This window comes from Rhinoderma darwinii, chromosome 2 (genome assembly GCF_050947455.1).
Source record: "Rhinoderma darwinii isolate aRhiDar2 chromosome 2, aRhiDar2.hap1, whole genome shotgun sequence".
Lineage (NCBI taxonomy): Eukaryota > Metazoa > Chordata > Amphibia > Anura > Rhinodermatidae > Rhinoderma > Rhinoderma darwinii.
The window spans coordinates 374253067-374281010 of record NC_134688.1 but is presented as its reverse complement, the minus strand read 5'-3'; the positions used below and the strand labels follow the sequence as shown (position 1 = coordinate 374281010).

At 41.7% G+C, this 27944-nt stretch overlaps 1 protein-coding gene across 3 annotated transcripts; it reads right to left on the bottom strand.

The window, feature by feature from the left end:
- Positions 1-8873: 8873 nt before the first annotated feature.
- Positions 8874-22405, bottom strand: LOC142743275 (uncharacterized). Of its 3 annotated transcripts, none has more exons than XM_075853885.1 (5): positions 22317-22405; positions 20069-20152; positions 18557-18683; positions 12963-13076; positions 8874-10275 (listed from the first exon to the last, which is right to left on the bottom strand). In XM_075853885.1, exons 2-5 carry the CDS (start codon positions 20138-20140, stop codon positions 9395-9397), a joined length of 1194 nt encoding a protein of 397 aa, XP_075710000.1. In that variant the 5' UTR covers positions 20141-20152; positions 22317-22405; the 3' UTR covers positions 8874-9394. The 3 variants fall into 3 exon arrangements, with proteins under 3 accessions (XP_075710000.1, XP_075709999.1, XP_075710001.1); XM_075853884.1 differs by lacking the exon at positions 22317-22405 and adding an exon at positions 21932-22014; XM_075853886.1 differs by lacking the exon at positions 22317-22405 and adding an exon at positions 21932-22014 and having other exon boundaries at positions 8874-10272.
- Positions 22406-27944: the final 5539 nt, after the last annotated feature.

The following is a 27944-nucleotide window of genomic DNA, read 5'->3' as shown; positions in this document are numbered from 1 at the left end:
AAACCATGCCCCATTTCCCAGCTGTGGCACCTGTGCCACACGTTGCTGACCCCTGGCGTAGGATTTGCATTCACTTGAATGAGTCGGAGCTGAAGTTCTATGTACTGTGCCTGATCAGGAATGGACTTAGCCACTTTATTGCAAGGATCAGTGGGGGTCCCAGATCTTACCCATAACTTCATATTGTCTGAATACTTCTTTAACCCCATCAGGACGGAGCCTGTTTTGGCCTTGTCGACGCAGCAGATTTTCTTCAAATCTGACGTTTCACTTTATGTGGTAATAACTTGGGCATGCTTTTACCTATCCAGGCGATTCTGAGAATGTTTTCTCGTGAAATATTGTACTTTATGTTAGTGGAAAAATTTGATCAACAGATTCAGTGTTTGTGAAAAACACCGAACTTTATAGAGAAAATGTGCAAAAATGTGCATTTTTCTAAATTTAAATGTATCTGCTTGTAAAACAGATAGCAATACCACACAAAATAGTTACTAATTAATGTTTCCCATATGTCTACTTTATGTTGGCATAATTTTTTTTAAACATCCTTTTTTTTCTAGGACGTTACAAGGCTTAGAACTTTAGCAGGAATTTCTCACATTTTCAAGAAAATTTCCAAAACCTATTTTTATAGGTACCAATTCAGTTCTGAAGTGGCTTTGAGGGCCTTATATATTATAAACCCCCATAAGTCACACAATTTTAAAAACTGCACCCTTCAAAGTTTTCAAAACTGCATTTAGAAAGGTTCTTAACCCTTTAGGCGTTTCACAGGAATTAAAGCAATGTAGAGGGGAAATTTACAAATTTCTTTTTTTTTTGTCCGAAAATCCACTTTGATCCATTTTTTTCTGTAACACAGAAGGGTTTACCAAAGAAACGCAACTCAATATTTATTGCCCAGATTCTGCAGTTTTCAGAAATATCCCACATGTGGCCCTAGTGTGGTAATGGACTGAAGCACTGGCCTCAGAAAAAAAAGGGAGCACCTAGAGGATTTTGGGGCCTCCTTTTCATTAGAATATATTTTAGGCACCATGTCAGGTTTGAAGAGGTCTTGTGGGGCCAAACAAGTGGAAACACCCCCAAAAAGACAACATTTGGCAAACTACACCCTCAAGGAATTTATCAAAAGGGGTATAGTGAGCTATTTAACCCCACAGGTTTTTTGCTGAATTTAGTGAAATTAGTCCGTAAAAATTAAAATCTTAATTTTTCCCAATAAAACGTAGAAATTATCAATCTTTACAAGGAATAAAGAAGAAAAAGCACCCCAAGATTTGTAAAGCAATTTCTCCTGATTACGGCAATACCCCATATGTGGTAATAAACTGCTGTTTGGAGACACAGCAGAAGGGAAGGAGCGCCATTTGACTTTTGGAGCTCAAGTTTGCTGGATTGGTTTTAGGGTGTCATGTCGCATTTGCAAATCCCCCGATGGACCAAAAGAGTGGACACCCCCCAGAAGTGACCTCATTTTTGAAACTACAGCCCTAAAAATAATTGATCTAGGGGTATAGTGAGCATTTTGATCCCATAGGTTTTTTTGCTGAATTTAGTGTAATTAGGCCGTGAAAACTTCTATTGTTTTTTTTATTCTTTATTCCGCTGTGATCGGACCCGATGTTTTCCCCCAGTATTAAGGCTGCTAGTAGCAGCCTATACTGGGAGATGCCGGGCTGCGGGGAGTGCCTGTGCGCTCTGTTAGGAGCACACGTAGTTTAACGGGCTGCAGGCACAAGGACCAGCGCTGCAGCCCGTTAATCTATGTGGGGTTGTCGTGAAGGATTAAGGAGACTAAAATATGTGAAATTTGGCGCTTTAAACTCTGTGGATGCTGTAAATTAGGCCATGGGTTGTGTCATCCATAGTGACCCTATTCTACCGTATTCAATAGCTCAGACATATTATATGTATATGAGATCAGAGTCCTCCAGTCAGAGCCCTGATTTAAATGTAATAAAATGAGCCCTTCATTGTCATGAAGAGAGTTTATGTCTGTCACGGCAAGGGGTGTGGACCCACTGGGCCGTACCGCGGGATAGCAGCTGGCCAAACAGGTACAATGCAATGTCTATAGTTCAGAAAGGGTACCTGAGGCAATGTAGACAGTAGCGGTAGATTCAGGCTAAGATGAGGCTCCGACAGTAGACAGACACCCGGCGGGGTGCGATACAATAGATGCAGCAGAGGGCACAACACGACTCCAACTCTTCACAGCACGGTAGCACTGGATACAGGCAGCAGGAACGGGTAACACTGGGAACTGGAAAACACTAGGAGACCATTTGCAATGACAAACTTTAGGTAACACAACAAGGCAAGGATCGAGAGGGCAGAGCCCCTTTTATAGTCCCGAAGCATTCTGCGCTAATTGCAGTATTCTGCAACTGTGCACGTACTGGCCCTTTAAGGCCGTGCATGCGTGGGCGCACGTGCCCTGCAGGAGACAGTGTCCGGACCAGGAAGTGAGTGCCGGCATCTCTCAGGAGGGAGATGCCGTCAGAGGGTAAGCCAGGACGACGGTCCGCGGCCATAGAAGTTACAATGTCCTTATCTAATAAACAGCTCTGTAATTTTCAGCCACTTTTTCTACGTGTGAACATACCCTTAAAGTACCCATGATATGTTGTTTTGAGTCGCCAGGTATACAATCTATCAATCCTATGCAAAAGAGGAGCTACATTCATATGTGTAATGGGACTTGTTTGTTTAGTCAAGTGTCATATTGATCTGATATGAAGGGGATCAATTCTGTTACTGGTCAGTTTGAATACATTCTTATGCTACCCATTCATGCACATTCCCTTGTGCCTTATAGATATCAATTTATGGCCACGTCCACCTGGTTAGACAGACGCAGTACTGGAAGGCCCAGACAAAAGTTAGTATGAAGACTCCTGGGAATGTTGCAACTAGTTAGCCTCAGCTTTGATGAAGAACTTTGCGTAGGTGCGCAACAGCATTGCGGTCATCATCGCGAGAAATGGTTGTATATTCGTGCATAATATACACGGGTTACCCCATTTCATTGTGGAAAAAGTTCTGATCTGTAACTGCAGCATTATTTCATTTATTAAACCTCTTTATTTTATTCTAGTGCCCTTGTAGTAATTCTTTGACAATCCTAAAAGTCAACCTATATACAATATACCAGAAAAAAATTTAAGGGTCCCAGTGTAGACGACGTACGCTTCTGATACGATCCTTATTTCCAACTCCTAGTCTATAAACGTCTACAATTTTAGGATTGAAAAAACACATTTTTTTTTATTAAGTATAACACTAGATAAACAAAGGATTTAGTTTAAATTACAGAACCAATTGTCAGATGAAATAATACACATATAATATAGCCTTATACTGGACATTGGTCCAGAGCACTCTATTCATTTGCCTAATTCTGATGTTCCTTATCTTGCCAATAAGAAAGGTATAAAATGAAATGAATTACAATTACATTAACAAATGCAAAGAATAAGAAAGTGCAATGCATTAAAGTAGATCTGTCACCATAATATGCTGCCGTATTCAAGGAGGTGTTGGGCTATTACACCAAACGGCAATAAAAATGTTGTGCCGTTTGGCTAATAGCAGCTAAGACCTAGTCAACTGTATTAATGCAGATAGTACCCCCCCCCCTCTATCTACATTTACACAAAGCAGCTGTCAATCAAGTGGGGGATGCGCAATACTTAGAGCTAGGAGTCTGCTGACCTCTGTATTAGCTGCTATTAAAGAAACCAAACTATATATATATATATATATATATATATATATTTTTTTTTTTTTTTTTTTTTGTGCCTTTAGGTCTAATAGCCCAGCAGACCTGTCACTGTAATATGCTGCCCATAAACAGGGCGACCGATGTGCTTAACAGATCAACCGAAGCAATACCTGGTACAGAACTATTCTGCATTATGTTCATATAGAATGCAGCATTAACAGTCTACGAAAAACGGAGGATTTAGAGGTGTTTTTCTCATTGGTGGAGAGTCCCAATGCACATGTGGCCCTAGCATCTGCAATCTTGGGATAGGTGGGAGCCTCCAGGCAACACTTCTACAAAATAACGGCTATAACATGTCAATCAGACATTTGCTATAAAACCCCTTTTGGCTACATGCACACACTGCGAATTTTGCAGCTGAAAATACACACCAAAACCGCAGGAAATTTGCAGCTAAAAACCGCACCCAGTCGTGCGGTTTTCACGTTTTGATGCGTAAATCGGCGCGTTTTCAATATGCGGATTTTGGTGTGATTTTCCTCTGCACTAGGCAGAATTTGCAAGCGGAAACACAAGATAAATTGACATGCTTTTAAAATCTGCACTCCATTTCCGTCCTGAAAAATACTGCAGCGTCTATATGAGAGATTTGCTGGAATCTCACTCGCAAGCAAAACCGGACGTAATACGCATCGTGTGTATTGAGCCTTAAATTCCGATCCTTTAGTATTGTTATTAGGAGTGCCATGTTCTGTGGGTTCCATCTAAACAAAGGTCTTTCCTTTTGAAAACAGTCAGATACATGTTTAGACACTTCCTTATCAATATACACATTTGCGGGTACACTACGGTCTTTGATAAAAAAATCATTTGTATACAGCTTTGTACATTGCCAACAGATTTTAGAGGATATACAGTATTACTCTGTTACATTATATATTTACCCTGAGTGCATTTATATTTAAATAAACAGTGTTGCACTTGGACAAAACTAGTAATAATTTACATATTTATAATCTGCAATACAAAACAGGCATCAGTCACACAAACTAGTAACAATGTGCATATTTAATTTAGAAGTATTATATAACACGGGAGTGACTATATTAAGAAGTTTATGGTCTAGCAAAGTCACACATCGGTCTGGAATGGCTTAAAACTACTTCCAAACGTCATGCGACCCTGGATAGGAAGCGTTAGGGCTTGTACTTAACGGAACTAGCAGAAATTCCGCACCATTTCCTGCGTTTTTTTACTGCAAAAAATGGTGCGGATTTTGCTGCGTTTTTCTCAATGTTGGGAGATGGTGAAATCTCCTCTGAAAAACGCAGCAATTGAGTCCATTTTCCGCAGCAGAAATTGACATGCTGCAGTACAAAAAATACGCACCGCAGGTGAAATTCTGCTCGGAAATTTTAGGCGGCGTGGATGAGTTTTGTTAAATGTCGCCCACCTTGCTGCTACTGTATGCTGCTGCGTATTTTTCATCTGCAGTTCCGGACAGAAAATACACAGCAATTCAGTTACGTGCGGACAAGCCCTTACTGGTGCAGGGTGAAGGCACCACGACGACTGGTATGTGGAGTATGTTCACGGTTAGTTTGGAGTTGTGCACAACTTAATCTGTGAAAAGCAGCGCTTCTAGTATATTTTATGCATGACTATGTGCAAATGTAATATTGCAAATACAGAATAAAGCCTTTTGATGATTTGATTCACAGTGGCAACTCCCCCCCCCCCCCCATTACATTTTAATGGAGAAGGCAGTGCAGCCACATTGCAGGCTATGGGAAGATCAACCGCTATAAATCTGCAAATGGAGATCAAAGAAACCATGTTCTCCTGATAGGTGAGGATCCCAGAGGTGGGACAGGCAATGATCAGCCTGTGGATATGCCATGGATGTATATGATGGGAATACACCTTTTAAGCAGGAAAGAAAAATGTATCCTTTCTTTCCCTTGACTGGGATCCAATCCTATTCTGGGCAAGAAACTCAAATGGAAGTGTGAATATAGCTTTAAAGGGAATTTATCCTTAAAAGGGCCTATTGTTTAAAAATACGTTTAACAAAGCTTAATTTTTAAAGAAGTTTTGGTGATTTTTTTATTTTCTATGTCTATATTAAAAATAATTCTAAAATCTAGCAGTTTTCACTCTGGCCACTGAGCCTCACAATAGACTGACACTTCCTGTTCTGTCTAGATCACTTCTCAATAGTCATGTCATTATCATTACAGGTAGAATTAGGGTATGTTCACACGTAGTGTCTTCAGACGTAATGCGGGCGTTTTACGTCTGAAAAAACGCCCCTAATACGCCTACAAACATCTGCCCATTGCTTTTAATGGGAATTACGATGTTCTGTTCCCACAAGCCTTTATTTTACGCGTCGCTGTCAAAATACGGCGCGTAAAATGACGGCAGGAAACTTTTTGGGACGTTTTTGGAGGCGTTTTTCATTGACTATTGAAAACAGCTCCAAAAACGGCCGTAGAAAACGCAGCGAAAAACGCCAGTTGCACAAAAAACGTCAGGAGCTCTTTTCCCTTGAACATACCCTTACAATGAAAGGTAACATTTCTATATAGAGAACATCCGATCCAACATTGAGAATAGGTGATGGACAGAGCTTTCCACCTATCTCTCCCTGCATAATGACCTCTGCACAGGTCACAGAGCATACCAAGAAAAGTCTTCTACAGGAGTCTAGGAGTCCTCTCCTATTCACAGGTTCCTATGGTCCATGTGACTGCTGTAAAGAATATCTCCAAATGCTGTTAACAGCAGTTCAAGCAAGATGGCTGCCACCATAATCATGTACAGAAAATAGAATAAAAAAAAAAAAAAAAAAACTACAATACAAAAATTAAAACAGATCATAAAAATAGTATGTTTCACTATCTGGTTTTAAGGCTATGTTCACATAGGGTGGATATGCTGCGTAAAAGCACACAGCTTATCTGCCCTGGTCCCTGCAGGGAATTCCGGCAGAAAAACCGCACCAAACTGTGGTGCAGTTTTATGGCCAGAATGTCCGCGGCGGAAAACAACAGGTAAAAAAATATTCTATACTTACCCGTAGCCATAGCGATGTGTCCCTCTGACATCCTGCAGCCCAGCCTCCTTAGATGACGTTAAGTCCTATGTGACTGCTGCAGCACGTGATTGGCTGCAGCAGTCACACGGGATGAAACGTCATTCCTGGAGGCCAAGCTGGACACAGAAGCATAGATATCTAGGTAAGCATAATTTTCCACCACAAAAATCGCAACATCTGCTATTTGCTGCGGGATTTACCTTTCCATTGAATTCAATGGGGAAAAGCTGCAACAGAAAACCAACAATTAAAAAGCCACAACGCAGGTCAATTTATGAACGCTTTTTTTCGGCTAATTTTGTTCAAATCTTATTCACTCTGCAGCTACTGTATTACGCTGCTGATTTTCCGCAATGGAATGCATTGCGGAAAGTCGACAGTGTTTACACTATGTGTGGACTTACCCTAATAGTGATTGATAGCGAGATATATATATACAAGATGATACATTCCCTTTAATCAATCTGTTCATGGGAAATGATCATGCACTGACGAAAAGAAATATGGGATTGTTCATCGTCTTTATGAAAAATTGTTCCGTCTATTGCCTGCTTATGTAACATCCTATTGACAAAGCTTGAGGTGCAGTGAAGCATTGCGATGCCCATAGTAACATACAATTGGACTACGGCAAAACCTTATTTATAAGGAAAATAAGATTTATACTAGTTCATGATTGTCTTTAAACCATTGCACAGTAATACAACACCGTGTGCTTTATAAGTGTAAAAGATGTAATGTGACAAAATGCCCCTAAAATTATATATATATATAAAATAAAAAATAAAAAAGTGCTGTATTGCTAGTATCATAGTGACCTGTTATTACTCCAGTACTTCGTGACCCCACATTGTATTGACATTAGACATGAATCGATGATCTTTTATATCAAAAACAGTTACCGAATGAGTTACTAAAAAGCTTCTATCAAAATTGAACCTTCTGCATTTCTAGATGGCAAAACAGATTTATAAAACTCCTCTTGGGCGTTTTATTTTGAATGATTTTGTCATTGGAAGAAAATCTGTAAAATTTTTTTATAATTCACGTCTATTTAACGCTTTATTCACACAAACATATTTCTCGTTATTGTGATGGCCATTTTAACACCGGACAGCACACTCACCCATGCAATTAAATGGGGCTATTTACACATCCGTTTTTTTTTCAGGGCGTGTCTGTTGCGAGAAACTCACAGCATGTCCTATGCTGGTCTGTTTTTGCGGACCAGACTTGCCCATTAAAGTCTATAAGTGTGTGAAAAAGATGGACATCACAAGGACGACATGCGGATGCTGTCCATTTTTCAGAGATTAGTTGATTTAAAAAAACGAAAAAAAAACCAGAAAAAGAAAAAAGTTAAACCAAACACAGGTAGGACATGCTCGTGTGAATAAAGCCCAACAGACATAGCTTTCTCTCAAGAGCCGAGAGCTCTGATGGGTATGTATGTACCATTTGGATGTTTGGATTAAAGAATAAGGAGAAGTTATTCCAAATTTGACATGATCATACAGCTTTCTCTTATGACCTGGGCACAAGTAGCCCCTTCCTCAGCACTGCAGGACAGGTATTGGTTATATAGTCTACATAAACTTTAATAGATCATTTGTGGCTAAACTAATTATTGTAAATGTTTATTCAGTCTTTGGACCCATTTTTCACGTACGCAAAATTATTCTATGTTTGTCTTCTCTTGACCCTGCCCCTCATTACAGAAATTGGGAAAGAAGAGAGGTCAATTCATGCTTCATAAGACAAGGGATAGGATGTGCTGGAGCTTGTAACCCCTCAGGGACCACATTAAGTTGTTGTCCAGTCTGCTCTGATCAATGGTCCAACATCTGCAATAAAGTCTTGACCTGAGTCAATGAGGCCTACGCAGCAGCTAAGGAGAGCAGAAGTATAATCGCCAAACATCGGATATGAAAACGAAGAGGGAAGAATGACCAAAATATATAGACCTAGCCCAGGCTAAGCTGATTATATATATATATATATATATATATATATAAACTCAAAAGGTAGAGATTACATATATTGGAATAAAAAACGTTTAATGCAGAGACGAGCAAATTATCATTGACCGTAGGATCCAGTTAGACCACTAAGCGAGTATGAATTTGTTTTGCTTTAAGTGGGCAGGTAATAAGAACTTCTGTAGATCAAAACCATTAAGCCCCTGCCGCACATTTCTAGTAGCACTGGCTACTCGGCTTTGTGTAAGGAGGTGAAACAACCATGAACCTGCTTCAAATTGTGCCTATTAAAAGTCATCATTTGGGCTGATGATCGCAAAGTAGGACGTTTGATTACCGCGGTAATAAGCAGAATATTATAAGAAAGGAATGTAACGTGAATAAAAATGATTCTAGGTTTTTTGAGTTGATTACAGTTGGAGAGTCCAGGCTATCATTGGTTGCTAAAGTATATTGGGAGTTGTAGTTTTTTTTTTTATAAAAGTGCAATAAGTACAACAAACTATTTGGCAACGCTTAATTTTGAATCAGACAAATACGTCAATGAATACACAAATAAATAAATTAAATGGAATTGTTCCTCTAGGTCTTCGTATGAATTCTTCGGTGCCTAATAAGATGAGAGCTTCGGAAAAAGCGTTTTCCACATTCAGCGCAAGCGTAGGGCCTCTCTCCAGTGTGGACTTTTTGGTGTCTGACTAGATCAGAGCTGTGTCGGAAGCTCTTTCCACATTCATTGCAGACATAGGGTCGTTCTCCGGTATGTACTCTTCTATGTATGATGAGATTGGAACTGTTTATAAAGCTTTTACCACACTCTTTGCACACATATGGCCGCTCTCCAGTGTGGATTCTCTGGTGCATAACCAGATATGCGCTACTGATAAAGCTTTTCCCACATTCCTTACAGACATGGGGTCTTTCACCTGTGTGGGTTCTGTGATGGATGATAAGACTGGCATTTTGGGTGAAACTCTTGCCGCACACTGTGCAGGTGTACGATTTAGTAGGCTTGGAAGATTTTGCTTTTGGAATCATTTTAGGATCCAAAGTATTAGGCGATACCTCAGCATTCGTACCCCTGCCGCTCATGAAATGTCTTCTCCTTGTACGAGTTTTCTGTAAGTTGGTAGATTGTTTATGAAATGGGGTCTCCTTTTCTGTGCAATGTTCCTCTCGTACTTGATTATTTATGGATTTGGCACTAGAATATTTTAGCGCAAGGCTGGACATAAATGGTTTCATTAAAATGGTTTTAGAATTGGATGGGCTTTCTATGTCACAAACTGTAGTATCTAGAGTTGAATTTAGCAATGATCCACCGTGTTTGCCTTTGATATGAAGCACTTGTCTGTCTCTTTGGTCATGAACCTGCTGTACACTTCCATTATCTTCTGACGCATTATCTGAAAAGTTGACAACAGTCCTACAGTCTTCAAATTTTTCACTTTTACTGCTACCTGCTAAAAGAAACAAAAACAGATCATAAGAACTGCCCTATCCGTTCTCCGCCAGATTTCAAAGGGGTTCCCATTGATGTCACAATTCTTTCCTTCCTAAGGAATGGTTCAATACTTAAGTCATAGCCCCAAACCTTGTACCTTCTAAATATTAGCCATATTGCCAAATAAAGATCGTTTGGAATAATATATTTGTTAATGCAGAGTCCTAGGGTCCTTTTACACCGGTCTATTGTGGATGTAACCAAGAGCGCCGATCAACGAGACAGCTCATTAATCAGCACTCGTTTGCTCCTTTCACAAGGGGCTACGATCAGTACAGTTTTGGGACGAGCGATCATTACTGCCGACAACGATAATATTTTATGCTGCATAAACGATACGATCAGTCGAAGAATGAGCGGCTGATCTTTGCCCTGTTTACACAGGGCAATGATGCAGAACGAGCCTTCATATGAACGCTCATTTGCACGATCATTGGCTTGTGTAAAAAGGCCTTTACATACATAGATTTTTACTACTTACTTAAGTTCATCCCTAACAGTTTGAATGTGGTAAACAGGTAAGTGGTAAAACACCAGATAGCAGTATTAGATATTATTCTTTATAGTACGGTTATAAAATCAGTACTAAAAGGAAAAAACTGGTATTGCTGGACGTGCACACAGTTTAAGGCCTCATGCACACGACCGTAAAAACTCCCGTTATTACGGGTCGTAATCACGACCCGTAATAACGGGCTCATAGACTTCTATTGGCGACGGGTGCCTTCCCGTTTTCTCACGGGAAGGTGCCCGTGCCGTTGAAAAAGATAGAACATGTCCTATTTCAGGCCGTAAGAACGGCACGGACAGTCCATAGAAGTCTATGGAGCTCTCGTAATAACGGGTGGCTACATGTGTGCACCCGTCATTACGGCAGCGTTGCTAAGCGACGTCAGTAAATAGTCACTGTCCAGGGAGCTGAAAGAGTTAACTGATCGGCAGTAACTCTTTCAGCACCCTGGACAGTGACTACCCATCAGTATAAACCTGTAAAAAAAATAAAAATAAGACGTTCATACTTACCGACAACTTCCTGCTTCCTCCAGTCCGGTCTCCCGCCCGTTGCCTTGGTGACGCGTCCCTCTCGACATCCGGCCCGACGTCCTGGATGACGTTTCAGGCCACGTGACCGCTGCAGCCAATCACAGGTCAATCACAGGCTGCAGCGGTCACATGGACTGCCGCGTCACCCAGGGATGTCGGGCTGGATGTGAAGAGAGGGACGCGTCACCAAGACAACGGCCGGGTAAGTATGAATTTCTTTAACTTTTATTACAGAAAAGGCTGTCCCTTCTCTCTATCCTGCACTTATAGAGAGAAGGGGCTGCCGATTAGTGCAGTGCTATTTTGCCGCCAAAAACGTGCTCGTAAATACGGGTGGAATACGTGTGACACCGGACCCATATTTACGGGCACGGGTTCGTAAATACTGGTGCAAAACGGGTGGAATACGTGTGACAACGGACCCGTATTTACGGGTGGGAAAAAACACGGTCGTGTGCATGAGGCCTAAGGCCTCATACACACGACCGTATTTTTTCCCACCCGTAAATACTGGCGTAAACACGGGTCCGGTGTCACACGTATTCGACCCGTTTTGCACCAGTATTTACGGACCCGTGCCCGTAAATATGGGTCCGGTGTTACCCGTATTCCACCCGTATTTACGGGCACGTTTTTAGCGGCAAAATAGCACTGCACTAATCGGCAGCCCCTTCTCTCTATCAGTGCAGGATAGAGAGAAGGGACAGCCCTTTCTGTAATAAAAGTTAATGAAATTCATACTTACCCGGCCGTTATCTTGGTGACGCATCCCTCTCTTCACATCCAGCCCGACATCCCTGGATGACGCGGCAGTCCATGTGACCGCTGCAGCATGTGATTGACCTGTGATTGGCTGCAGCGGTCACATGGGCTGAAACGTCATCCAGGGACGGCCAGGACGTCGGGCCGGATGTCGAGAGGGACGCGTCACCAAGGCAACGGCCGGGAGACCGGACTGGAGGAAGCAGGAAGTTCTCGGTAAGTATGAACGTCTTTTATTTTTTACAGGTTGCTCTTTATTCTGATCGGTAGTCACTGTCCAGGGTGCTGAAAGAGTTACTGCCGATCAGTTAACTCTTTCAGCTCCCTGGACAGTGACTATTTACTGACGTCGCTTAGCTACGCTGCCGTAATGACGGGTGCACACATGTAGCCACCCATCATTAAGGGAGCTCCATAGACTTCTATGGACTGTCCGTGCCGTTATTACGGCCTGAAATAGGACATGTTCTATCTTTTTTAACGGCACGGGCACCTTCCCGTATGAAAACGGGAAGGTACCCGTGGCCAATAGAAGTCTATGAGCCCGTTATTACGGGTCGTAATTACGACCCGTAATAACGGGAGTTTTTACGGTCGTGTGCATGAGGCCTTAAAGCCATGATCTCGGAGATAATATATTGACTTTAGGGAAGCAAATTGAACCATAATATAGGAGGGTAAACTCACTGAGCACTGGTAATTGACATAGCACAAAGATACTAACGTCACTACTTTAACATCGATACAAACATTTTTAATAAAATGTATCTCTGATATATAGAGTTCTAAAAAAAACCTTCACATACAGTATAAGTGAACGCACAAGAAAACAATACCCACTTGTGGAAGAACTGGCTTTGCGGTTGCATTTTTGAGAATACAAATTGCTCCTCACACACAGCTCTTCTCCTCGGTGAATACGCGATACGATTTCTGGCTTCACATAAATGTAACCTGATGGCAAAGATACAGCGATGGTGCACATTCAAATAAATAACACTTCACTTATCATAGTCTAAAATAGACATACAGTATGAGATATATAAAACACCAGTATGAAGGAGAAGTGGAAAGTCATTGCTTTCATTTCCCATCCTACCTCAAAAAAAATGACGCGTGCAAAAAGCTTACAATAAATGTATAACATTGAAAGATTAATTCCTTGAGAAAAGCAGAAGCATCAACCTGACGCATAAGTTAGAGGCTTATTTCCATATTTAGCTATTGTGGCTTGTACACAGGATAATCAATAACTAAGCCCTTAAAGACCAGGCCATTTATATATTTTTTTTTAGTTTTGCCTCCCTGCCTGCCAAGGACCATAACTTTTTTTTTTTTATTGTTCAGTCGACATAGCCGTACGAGGGCTTATTTTTTTGCGGGACACATTGTCATTTTTAAATCGGCACCATTTATTGTACTATATAATGTGCTGAAAAACAGAAAAATAATTATGCGTGGGGTGGAATCTCAAAAAACAGCAATTCCTCCAATTGTTTTTTTGGGTATCGTTTTTATGGCATTCATCGTGCGGTAACCTATATGTTAAAATACATTTGTGTCGCTTTATTTTGGAAGCCATCATTTTTTTACTTTTCCGTCGATGGATCTGTGTGAGGGATTGTTTTCACTTTTTTTGGGAGCTAAAGTTACAGTAATTATGGCGTTTGTGTTTTTTCTTTTCTTTACGGTGTTAACCATTTGGGTTAAATCACGTTTTATTAGAACAGTTTATACATTTACGGACACGGTGATACCAATTGTATCCATTTTTTGCTACATTGCTTTATGTACTTATTAGAAGAACAAAGACGGCAGATATCGCGGCCTACATTAGGCCCCCGTCTGCCATGACAACCATAGGAACACCGGGATTGCTTTGCGGGGGTAGTGCTAAAGTAGCAGACGGGGCTCCCCTCCTCTTTCTTACGACCAAGATGCCGCTGTCACTACTGACCACGGCTTAGAAGTAGTTAAATATCTGGTATCGGGGTTATGTCTGATTCCGGTACTTAGTATGAGCTGTCCACTGTAGAACACAGCTGACACCTGCAGCATATAAAGCGGGCTCAGCCCATGAGCCCGCTCTATACTTCTCCACCCACACCATTATGTACAGTTACGCCATGGCGGCGCAAGGAGTTAATATTTTAGGTAGTATTATTAGTAATCATTGTTAGCTCAGCTTGGAGTATTGAATCTGATTGAAGACCTTTTTTTATCTGTTAGAAAAAAACCAAAAACACAGGATATGCCAAAAATGTCTAGGTGGGAGAAGGGGGTTCACCGACTACGATTTTGCAAGCCGAGTGGGCTCTTGGTTGCCACATTTAGGCCGGGTTCACACAAAGTGGAATTTCCACAATGGAATTCTCTGCGGAAATTCCACAGCATTTACATGACCACGCTGCAGGAAAATAACGCAGTGAAAATGTTAATAAATTGACCTGCAGTGCGGAATTTAAATCTGCAGCATGTCGATTTATGCTGCTTTGTCGCTGCGGGTTTTCCGGCTTGAATTCAATGGGGGTATAAAACCTGCAACACATAGCCAGATATATAGAACCGATTCAAGAAAGAAAGCAACAGAAATCTAAATCCCCAAAGGTCCAGGGTAAATCGCACATAGAAATATAATATGTTTGGACCACTGGGTTGATTTCAGGGTGTGAAACCCTAACAGCATCAGAAAATGCAAATAGAAAACCAAAAGAGAAAGATTGACACTGAGAAACTGGGAAGTAGTAAATGTACAAAAACTTTATTAACAATGATAGCACAATAAAAAAGAATCCAAAAAGACCACAGTAAAAACAAGGATCATTGGCTGGTGAGTGGAGTCAGACCATGCAGCTATGTGAGAGGCAGGTAAATAAAGTGCATGTGCATCCTTTCAATTATGTATGTAACTATCTGTTAGATAGTAGTCTGTACAGAAGGTAATTCAATAATATGCATCAGTAGATATGAAGTATTACAGACTATATAAATGTATTCAGATAGTATGGTCGTTATAAGACAACAGATATAGCAGCACAAGTACCAATTGACATAATGAAATATCAGGGATCGAAAGCATGCAAACCAAAATACATGAAAATTTCTGAAGGAATCAATGAAGTCTCACATACCCATGGTGATTGAGCAAAGTAAATGCAGCCAAAGTCCACCCCAATGCGCGTTTCGGCGCTAATGCCTTCGTCTGGGGCATTAGCGCCGAAACGCGCGTTGGGGTGGACTTTGGCTGCATTTACTTTGCTCAATCACCATGGGTATGTGAGACTTCATTGATTCCTTCAGAAATTTTCATGTATTTTGGTTTGCATGCTTTCGATCCCTGATATTTCATTATGTCAATTGGTACTTGTGCTGCTATATCTGTTGTCTTATAACGACCATACTATCTGAATACATTTATATAGTCTGTAATACTTCATATCTACTGATGCATATTATTGAATTACCTTCTGTACAGACTACTATCTAACAGATAGTTACATACATCATTTAAAGGACGCACATGCACTTTATTTACCTGCCTCTCACATAGCTGCATGGTCTGACTCCACTCACCAGCCAATGATCCTTGTTTTTACTGTGGTCTTTTTGGATTCTTTTTTATTGTGCTATCATTGTTAATAAAGTTTTTGTACATTTACTACTTCCCAGTTTCTCAGTGTCAATCTTTCTCTTTTGGTTTTCTAACACAAAGCCAGATGTTGCGACTTTTGTGGCGGAAAAAAAAACCGCTTATACAAACCCAGAACTCCCTGCTTCTTCCTCCAATCCGGCTTCCTGGGATGAGGGGTCATCCGATGTGACCACTGCAGCCAATCACAAGCTGCAGCAGTCACATGAGCTGCAGCGTCATCCAGAGAGGCAAGACTGGACGTCAAAGGAGGGACCCTTCACCATGACTACGGCCGGGATAAGTATGAAGGTTGTTTTTTTTCTGCCGCTGCTTTTTACACAGCAGAAAATTCCACCTGAAAAACTGCACCACAATGAGGCATGGTTTTTCGGACAAACAGTGCTGCGGAATCCAGGTCGGACACGCCACATAGTTTAACGCAGTGTATCCGACCCGTGGGAACCTGCCCTTAGGTGGAGACTGAATGGAGAGGTGGCTATCAAGACCGCCACTTATATCCTGTGGCTATGCTGCATAAATGTCTAAAGTAAAAAAGAAAAAACCTTTAACCCTTTCAAAGGGCATTTGAAAAATACAAAATATGAGGGTACAGCTGTAGCCTTTGTAAATTATAAAGAGCTTAATAAAATCTGCAAAAAAGTAATAAAAATCAGCAAAACTACAAAATGAAAGGCAGGTGGCCAAGGATAGTAAAACAAATCCCAAAAAATTCTTCAAGTATATAAATGAAAAGAAGCCAAGCTCTGAACATGTAGGACCCCTAAATAGTGGTAATGGGGAGTTGGTTACAGGGGATCAAGAGAAGGCACAGTTACTAAATGGGTTCTTCAGCTCTGTATGTACAACAGAAGAAAGAGCAGCTGATGTAGCCAGTGCAAGTGCTGTTAATATATCAGTTGATATACTGAATTGGATGAATGTAGAGATGGTCCAAGCTAAATTAAATAAAATAAATGTGCACAAGGCCCTGGGACCAGATGGGTTACACCCTAGAGTTCTTAGAGAGCTTAGTTCAGTTATTTCTGTCCCCCTCTTCATAATATTCAGAGATTCTCTAGTGACTGGTATAGTGCCAAGGGACTGGCGCAGGGCAAATGTGGTGCCTATTTTCAAAAAGGGCTCTAGGTCTTCCCCGGGTAATTATAGACCAGTAAGCTTAACATCTATCGTGGGAAAAATATTTGAGGGGCTATTGAGGGTCTATATACAGGATTATGTGACAATAAATAGCATTATAAGTGACAGCCAGCACGGTTTTACTAAGGACAGAAGTTGTCAAACTAACCTGATTTGTTTTTATGAAGAGGTGAGCAGAAGACTAGACAGAGGGGCCGCTGTGGATTTAGTGTTTTTGGACTTTGCAAAGGCATTTGACACTGTCCCCCATAGACGCCTAATGGGTAAATTAAGGACTATAGGTTTAGAAAATATAGTTTGTAATTGGAATGAGAATTGGCTCAAGGACCGTATCCAGAGTTGTGGTCAATGATTCCTACTCTGAATGGTCACCGGTTATAAGTGGTGTACCCCAGGGTTCAATGCTGGGACCACTATTATTCAACTTATTTATTAATGATATAGAGGATGGGATTAATAGCACTATTTCTATTTTTGCAGATGACACCAAGCTATGTAGTAATGTTGAGTCTATGGAAGATGATAGTAAATTGCAAGCGGATTTGGAAGCACTGAGTGTTTGGGCGTCCACTTGGCAAATGAAGTTTAATGTAGATAAATGTAAAGTTATGCATCTGGGTACCAACAACCTGCATGCATTATTTGTCCTAGGGGGAGCTACACTGGGGGACTCAATTGTTGAGAAGGATCTGGGTGTACTTGTAAATCATAAACTAAATAACAGCATGCAGTGTCAATCAGCTGCTTCAAAGGCCAGCAGGATATTGTCGTGTATTAAAAGAGGCATGGACACGCGGGACAGGGATGTAATATTACCACTTTACAAAGCATTAGTGAGGCCTCATCTAGAATATGCAGTTCAGTTCTGGGCTCCAGTTCATAGAAAGGATGCCCTGGAGTTGGAAAAAATACAAAGAAGAGCAACGAATCTAATAAGGGGCATGGAGAATCTAAGTTATGAGGAAAGATTAAAATAATTAAACCTATTTAGCCTTGAAAAGAGACGACTAAGGGGGGACATGATTAACTTATATAAAGTTTTTTTGTGTTTCAGATGTAATTTTTCCCCCAATTTAATACAGCATTAGGCTTTGTTCACATCTGCGTCAGGTGTCCGTTTAGGCGTTCCATTGGAGCTTTCCTTCAGGGGAACCCATGAACGGAACAATGACTGAAAAAAAACCAGAAAACATAGGTCTCTGTTTGCATCACCATTGTTTTCAATGGTGACAAATACGGTGCAAATGGTTTCCGTTTGTCCCCGTTGTGTAAGGGTTCCGTAGTTTTGACAGAATGAATAGTGTAGTCGACTGCGGTATTGTGTCAGTCAAAATGACAGAACCCTTGCACAATGGAGACAAACGGAAACCATTTGCATCGGATCCGTCACCATTGAAATCAATGGTGATGCAAACAGAAACCTATGGTTTCCGTTTGTTTCAGTCAGGGTTCCGTTCTGACGGAAAGCTCTGACGGAAAGCCTGAACGGAGCCCTGACGCATATGTGAACGAAGCCTTAGTGACAGTTTGAAGACAGGATATTTAATAAGAAACCAAGTGCAAGTTTTTTAGGCAAACCATAACTCATAATAATATTCTTAGGGTACAGCATCTGCTATATAGAATGAAAATCAGCTCGTCTTACCCACTAACGTTGGGCTCTGGGGGATCTTTGCTGTGCCACTCCTGCAGGATTCCTTTTGTCTCTCTTCATGTGACTCCAGCTCCTCGACTGAGAAACGCACAGCGAGATCATCGGACTTCATGGAGTCCTGCAACATAAATAAAATGTAGAGAAATTGAAAAAAACGAATAGTCTAACTCCAGTTAAAGTTTCAACAATAGCACCCAAAATCTTCTCTGTCTCTGAAGAACCAATCATTTCAGGCAACTATCAAGATGAAAGCGTTTTCTACCTAAATGTTGTCCCCATGCGTGGAATGAGATGTGTCCTATACTTACTAAATTTAGTATTGTTTTTGAAGTTTGCACTTTTCCTGTGTTCTGGAACATAGCCCCGATAAAACAGTGTTCCAACACTGCACACACATATATTTGTGTTTTTGTTGCCGATCAGGAGGTGGACTGTCTAGTCTCTCCCACAACAGCTCTGGCTGGCGATGCTTTTCCACTGGAGCAGCCATAATGTAATGTAGTATTGCATGCTGGCCACTTAGGGTATGTTCACACGCTTAACAAAAAATGGCTGGAGATGCGGAGCTGTATTTTAGGAAAACAGCTTCTGATTTTCAGCCATTTTTTAAGCAAACCCACGTTTTTCATGCCCGTTTTTTTTAAACTGTTTTTCTATAGTCAATGAAAAACGGCTCAAGTAGTGACATGCACTTCTTTTTTGCGGGTGTTTTTTTTAAAAAACAGCCGCGTAAAGAAATGGCCCGTCTGAACAGAACGCCGTATTTCCCATTGAAATCAATAGGCAGATGTTTAGAGGCGTTCCGCTTCCGATTTTTCGCCCGTTTTTGGTCTGAAAAACGGCCGAAAATAAGTCGTGTAAACATACCCTTAAAGTTACATGTAGTGGATTTTTCCGCTCCAGATTTCAGGTCACGCTGCATGTTTTTTAAATTCATAATCGCTTATTGTGTCATGAATTTGCTGCAGATTTTTTGCAGTGAGAAAGGGTGAAATCCACTGAAAATCTGCATATAAGACATGCATATTTTGCTGTATTTTCTGGTGATAGATTCCTATAAAGTATGCAATGTTTAGTGTGTAGTACAGCAAAAAAGCTGCCCTGATTTCACAGCCAATTATGGAGAAAATAGGGGCATGTAGGTGGGATGTATGGATATAGCGGCACGTATGTAACCAAAGATGGGCAGTGTTCAGGCAGACACAAGCTGACAGTCATGGTGTGGCCCCAGTGACGTTATAGGATACCAATACTATGAAAGTGCTAGACGGAGCGACTTCATCATACATACAGTATGTACATTTGCATGAATCGTATATACACAGTAGATTCTATACCGCACAAAGCAATGCATTGTGTGGAAGTCTCTGTATAGGTGGTAGATAGTAGCCCACAGGTATATCCTTCAGAAGTCTCACACGACATCTCAGCACATTATAAAATATTAAATTATTAATAATTTTCTCGCATTATTTAAAAGGTATAAAAATAGAGTAAAATTACCTGTAAAGATGTACTGCTTATGTCCTTATCCAAAGGGCGACTGCTTTCAGCGTCCGTTTCACACTCAGCCATTTGGAGGGCCAGCTTGGAAAAAAACAAGGGAAAATGAATAAAACCACTATAAGTAGGCATACAAACGAGCAGACCCTACAATCGCTGCAGAGAGTCCATGCCATATTGTGGGTATATGACTAAATGCAGGATTATGATGAGACGGTCACAGGCTACAAGTGACTATGTTAGAACTATAGTTTACATAACATACACAACCTAACAAATCCTGATACAGAAGTCAAATCCGCACTTGGACTCCCTATGGATTTTCCCCACCAATAACATTTATGGCATTCTCGACCACCGGGAACTCCACTGATCATGCTGGGAAGGTTCACTTGCTCTCCTGCGCTAAGATTAAATATGATTTGGTGGCGCATATGTGGGAACTCTTCATCATAGTCTATGGTTGTTACTTTACACTCACACGGCTGTTTCTGGAACTCCCATAGACTCTTTGGTCCTCAGGATCAGTTTGGGTCCTAGCAGTTAAAGTGTCCCTCCAATGTTAAGGCCCTTTTACAATGATCGGGCAAACGAGCGTTCACAAGTAAACAGGCAACGATCCGCCGGCTGATCACATTGTTTACGCAGCACAAAACATTACCGCTGTCTGAAGCACATCTCCGTGTAAACAGGGAGATATGCAGCAAAGATGATGGAAATGCACGGGGACGAGCGATTGCAGTAACGAGCGCTCGTCCCTATACAAAGCTCCTTGTGAAAGGAGAACACGAGCAGCGATCAACCAGCCTTCTCGTTGATTGCCGCTTATTCTTACGGTCCACATTGGCCGGTGTAAAGGAACCCTTCCTCTCCCACCCGATCTGACATTAGGAGTGGAGAGCCACAACTGCACGCTGGGTGGTACAGCCGCCATGCAAATACCATGCACAGGTCCTATTAATTAGCGCTTTTTCCCATTGATGTAAATTGCAGTTGCTGCTCTCAACGCCCAATGTTAGATCGGGCGGGAACGCGCCGTGGTACACATAATAAAAACGCTGTGTGAACAGAGCCATATAACGTCAACTGTCAATTACATCGCTACTGAGAGTGATCTGTATGTAGGGAAATGCTGGGAATACAAGAATCATGTCTCCCTAGTATGCCACCGATAATGAAGATTAATACGATTTTTCAGTTTAATCGCGTGCGTTTGATGTGTATTGTTTCCTACATTTACACTGTCCAGTTATCGTTACAAACGCTCGGAAACTAGCGAATCATGACGATCATTGGCCAGTGTAAACATGCCTTAAACCAGGAACTCTCATGATGTCATTATGTCACTTGTTTCCAAGGCAACCTGCCCAGATGAAAGCAACGGTCCCTATACTAGATGCAATATCATGGAGCATTGCTTGAATTTGGCTCTTTTCGCACTCTCCATTAAAGGTCCCCAGTGATCGCTATAAGATTTTTTTTGCTGATGACAAATGGCATCAGTTTGGTTCTAAGCTTTCATTCCTTTTTCTTTTTTTCAACCATGGCAGTCATTCGGATCGATGGCGAAATCCGACATTGCATCCAAAAAACAACCACACACAGAGTCATTATGTAGATGGCACATATGCGACTGCCAAGTGACAATCAGAAAAGTTGTAGCTCTGTGTCTGGGATCATACAACTAAAGCTGTCGTCTAACCCAGGCCTAATTCATAATCCAACACTATAAGGTCACTGTAAACACATAATACATGAAGCATCTAGTCATATCAGCATCTATATAATACAAAAGTACACAATGCATGTAGCAAATACAGTAACAACACAACCAGCTGCATGCAAACCCCGTCACACTCCTACCTGACAGCCCACTGACACACTGAACAGGATGACAGCTCTGCAGATGCTACATCTAAGGGGCTAAAGGACCTTTCATGATGTCATGACCATGTGATCAGTCACATGTATGGGAGGAGTCAGGCTCCAGGCAGTGTATGTATGCAGTGCATGCAGCAGAGCTGTACTTACTCCTCTGATGCCATGTGTGTACTGTGTGCGCGCGCGCGCAGAGCTATGTGTTTAACCCTTTCACTGACAGGGGTTTCTGGTCATTTTGCACCTCTGGTAGCTGAGACCATTTTCAGGATTCTGATATGTGTAAATAAAGCCTGAATTATAGATTCCAAGACTCACATTATAACCCCATTCATACATACACTATACTGACAAAAGTATTGGGACACACCTAAATCATTGAAGTCAGGTGTTTCATTGGGTCCTATTCAGTGGCATAACTATAGGGGTCGCAGCCAGGGGGCCCGCGGCCCCCCGCACCATGTCAATGAAAAGTTACTATAGTAACCGGCCTATGTAATCAACTACACCGGCCCCCGTTACTATAGTAACTTATACATGTCACAACGCTTGTTTAGGGACTGGGCAACCCCTTTAAGCCAACCACGTGGTAGGCTTAGATACAGGGCCCCAGCTTATACTGTATAAGATTACTGTCTGCTGGACCCTGTATCTAAGCCTACCTTAGGCTTAGATACATGGTCCAACATACATTATCACACATTCACTTTGGCTCTGTATCTAAGCCTACCGTATGTGTTAGACTGTGTTCACATTAGCGTTGCCCTTCCGTTGAGGGGTTCCGTCTGAGGTTTCTGTCGGCTAACTCGTCAACGAAAACTAAAGCCTCAGCTTCCTTTTCCCTCACCATTGATCTCCATGGTGACGGAAACGTTGCTAAAGTTTTCTGTTTGTCACTGTTGTGACAAGGTTTGGTCGTTGGACTACGTGGGATTCGAGGACTACTTCTATGATGGCTTTTTTCATTATCAATAAAATGGTAATGAGTGTTGTGTGGGAATTTTTTTATTTGAATAAACCTGTTTTTTCTATGTCTTTGTATTTTTTTAAAACTTTAGTACTACTGCCTCATTAATAGCTGCTGGCTGATTGACAGCATCCATTACTAAGGCGGGGCTTAGTGTTACCCGGTGTAGAGGCTGACACCCCCCGTTATTACCCCGATTCCCACTGCCACCAGGGGTACCGGGAAGAGCCGGGTATGATTCAGTACCAGACCATTTGTAGTGCAGGTCAGGTAACGGGGCGGCCACAGGCTGGTATTATTAGGCTGGGAAAGGCCAAACACAGTAGCCCTTCCCATCCTGGTAATGCTAGCCTGCTACTGCTGTGTTGTATCTGGTTGGTTATCAGAAATGGGGGGGACCCTACATCATTTAAAAAAAAAAAATTATAATTATAGACCTATTCATTTCTATTGCCGATGGACATCTTCCCATATATTTACGGGAAGGCCTTAAAAAGCTTACGTACATAATAGGACATGTCCCTTTTTTTTTTACGGACTGTGCTCCCATACTTTATAATGGGAGCACGGCCCGTAAATACAAACGACTGTCCGGACAGTTATTATGGGCACGGTCGTGTGCATGGGGCCTAAGAAAGGCACAATTACTACATGGGGAGTAAAGGGGTCAGTATTGGCTGCTGAACTGAATGGATGCGTGAGTGATTAGCTCCTGCTCCTGTTGCTCAATTTCAGCGACTATCATACAGCTTTAAACCTCATAAGTGGTCTGGATTTCGCGGTTACATATAGAACCATGCCTAGAAGGAAGAAGCCACAGAAAAAAATGGAAAAACTCATGGATTTTTACCTTTCCCGCACTCCGGAGCAGGGCCAAGCTGGTGCCGATGCTAGCACGCCAGCTAGTTCTCCTGCCTCAGAACCTCCGCCCAGATCAGTGGAACGCATTTCTCTGGCTTTGCCACAAAGACGAAGTAGCTCTGTTCCTCCTCGTTCACAAACACCTCTGAGGATGGGTCATAATTAGTTTCTGGATCCCCATCAATGTGTGCAGGACCCCCGAGGACAAAGCACAGATCGTACTCACCTTTGTCCCATGCGGGATTCTTCATCATCAGCACCAGCTTCACCATCTTCAAACAGCCTGGCGCATCATTCGACTGCATCCACGTCTGAGGTAAGAGATGATGCTCTTATGGCTTTGGAACCCCCGACCCCTCAGACTTATTTGACGATATGCCCACGTCTGATAAGGCGGTAACTGATTCTATCATGAAAGATATGCTGAAAGTTTTCCGCCAATCCTTGCAAACGGATATCGGGCAACTGATTAACCCTCTAAATGTTGCCATTCAGGAGGTGGATCAGAGAGTCCATAAGGTGGAATCTAAAAAGGGGGACTTTGCTCGCTCACATAATGATCTCATAGATGCACACTTTGAGATGGAATCTGAAGTGCAATTTCTACGTACTAAAGTGATATGGAAGACATATATCTGAAAGTATAACCCCTCCTGCTCTTGTACAATATTTGCATTCGTTTATGAAGACCATGCTTTTGACCTGTACCACGTCAGACATGGCTATTGATAGGGCTCACAGGGTCCCTCGCCCTAAACATTTGGCGGAAAATGTACCAAGAGATGTGCTGGCGCGCATACATTTTTATCACGTTAAAGATAATTTAATGGAGGTGGCACGTAAAGCTGGTCAACTACCGGAACCGTACCATCAGTTGTCAATTTACACAGATCTATCTGCAGCAACGCTTCAGTTGAGACCTCAACTAACACCTATCACGACCATTTTACGGGAGAATAAGATTCTATACAAATGGGATTTCCGGTTCGCCTGCTCATTACTAGAAATAATACCTTCCATGCTATTAAGACTGTGGAAGATGGGCTCAATTTTCTGAAACAATGGGACCTGCGGCTTCCATCGCCTACTCAGCTGAAGCAACAACCACCTCAACATTTATCAGATGATTGGCAAGTTGTGGGATCCCGGAGGAGAGATAAATTCTGAGGTTTATACGTTGCCGTATGGGTGATCCAGTCTACCTGCTCTTCTAGATTCGATAAACAGGGACTCTAGTTTCTTTGCCCTCACACCTTAGATAGCTGATATGCTATCTCTTTTTGTCCATATACTCTTAGGAGTACAATTGAATGTTTTAATTGCTTGTGTTACATTTCTGTTTTTCTGTTTATGTATTTTCACTCATCGTATACTATACTGGTCAGAGCTCTTTGTTATTCGAAATGCTGCATTACTGTTGTTAGTCCATTACTTGGCCTGTAGGATGAAGTTATATAGATGTACAATAGCGGGGTTTCACTTCTCCCTATATACTGTTGTTAAATGGTACTAAAACTTATGTCTTTGAATGTTAAGGGTCTGAATAGCCCGCAAAAGAGGTCCTTTTTGTGGTCAGAAGCTAAAACACTATCATGTGACATTTTAAGTGCAAAGGAAACACATATTACGTCAAGAGATGCTTTCCGATTGAAACATCCCAACTTTCCGTTCATATACCAAGCCCATTATTCTTCTAAATCTAGGGGAGTTATGATAGCGATCAAAAATGCTCTTGCTTTTCAACCTATTATGGAGAAAATCGATTTTGAACAGGCGCTTTGTTATATTAATTTGTTCTATTAATAATGTCATATACGCCATAGTTTCTATATACGCTCCAAATACAGGTCAGATTCGTTTTTTCCATAGGGTAATGCGGATTGTATCTAAATTACAACAAGGGAGACTTATAATGTGTGGAGATTTCAATTTAATTTCTGACTCTTCCATGGATACCACTTCTCCTGCCAGAGGAAATGGCCGGACACTAAACAAAGTACTGTGGCAGGGGGAGTTGTATGATGTCTGGAGGACACATCATAGTACTGAAAGAGATTATTCCTTTTTCTCTGTAGCTCATGGCACATATTTGAGAATTGACATGTTCCTTGTTGATATGGAGGGTCTAATGCTATCTCAGTCATCGACTATTGAAACTATAACCTGGTCTGATCACGCAGCTATTACATTAACTTTGGATGAAAGACATAGTATGGGCCAATCTTATCTATGGCGGAATAACACTTATATTATGGCACATTCCAAATACAAACAGTTGTTTGAAGATGATCTGAAAGAATATTTTAACTCTAATGTTAACTCAGTGTCAGACCCTAATATCATTTGGAATGCTCACAAAGCCTTTATTAGGGGTACATTCATTAAATTAGGACATAGGGACAAAAAAGAAAGAAATGCCCAAATTTCATCTATACTTGATGAGATTAAGAGATTGGAACTACTTAACAAAGCACAGCAATTTTTACAACACATAGCGCAACTTAATGATTTGTGACAACAACTTTGTGGCTGTCTTCTACAGTACTATTCTCAGAATGATAAAGCAACTAGACTTTTGGCTTCTCGTCTCAAGGTGCAACACACGAAATTTAGAATTCCCTTCTTGAGAAATGGAACTGATACCGGGAAATTATATAGTCCTAAAGATATAGCCAATAGATTTAAAGAATACTATGGAGCGCTTTACAATTTACAATCTGACCCCTTCTCTCCTCAGATATCGGAAATGGATATAAATTTATTCTTAAATACCTTGTCCCTTCCAAAACTCTCCGCAGCAGACATAGCCGTTTTGAACTCACCCATTACCCATCTAGAAATATCTAGGGTGATAGCTTCCTTGCCTTTGGGTAAGTCCCCTGGCCCGGATGTGTTCTCGAATGACTACTATAAAATGTTTGACACTATTTTGACACCTCCCCTGCATACAGTATATGAAAAAGAAATAGCCACCGGATCATTTCCGAAAGAAAACCTATCGGCCTTAATAGTAACGTTGCCTAAGCCAGGCAAAACTCCTGATGTACCTCAAAACTTTAGGCCTATTTCATTGCTCAACTCTGATATAAAGATGTCTGCTAAACTGTTGGCGAACCGCTTGGCTCCTATACTGCCAGGTCTGGTGAGAGATGACCAGGTAGGATTTGTCAGAGGTAGGCAGGCTTTTGAGAACACTAGGAGAGAATTGAATATATTACATAATTTAGAATCACGTGGATTGCCGTCTGTGCTGTTGTCATTGGATGCCGAGAAGGCGTTTGACCGGATTAGCTGGTCATATGCGTTCTCGGTTCTTCGACACATGGGTTTTGGGGGCAGTATTTTGGACGCTATCTTAGCCTTATATTCTGCACCATTTGCAAAAGTATTTACAAATGGATCCCTCTCTGATGAATTTCCCATCTCTAATGGGACTAGACAGGGGTGCCCTTTATCGCCGCTGATCTTTGTATTATCCATAGAAAAATTCTGAGATCCATGGAATTACAATAAGGGACTGCACGCATACTGTTTCTGTAATGTCGGGGTAGGGAGATAGACAGGTGAGCCCTAATCTACCCGCCACTCAGTCCCTGCCTACTTGCACGGCCCATCCTAGGCGACGGCGCACAACTGGGTGACGGTCCCTACGCTCAATATGTGCACGACAGACAAACAGACAAGGGTACACAGAAGCTAAGGGAAAAGGGGCAGTTGCCCACGGCAACACCGTGAGCAACAAGAGTAGTGAACGAGCCGAGTCAAACCAGGAGTGTACGAGGTACCAAACGCAAAGCAAGAGCGTAGTCAGTAAAGCCAGGGTCGATATGAAGCAGAAGTCAGTAGTATTAGCAGGAACTACAGAGCCAGGAAACAAGACAGAATCAGAGGCAAAGACAAGAAGCAAATGAAGGTATGCATAGACCCAGGGCGGGAGCTAGAACCGTCTGACCAGGATGTGATAGGTTCTCCCACTCCTCAGCTTACCAGCCTGAGTGGTAGCAGCTCGAGTCACTCTATCAGACCTAGGAGCAGATGCAGACTGATTAACCACGGGCGTCGACACAGAAGCTGTGTCTGGCAGATCCTTTACCGTACCCCCCCCCTTTTATGAGGGGCCACAGGACGCTTCCTAGGTGGACCCGGCTTATTGGGGAACCGAAGATGGAA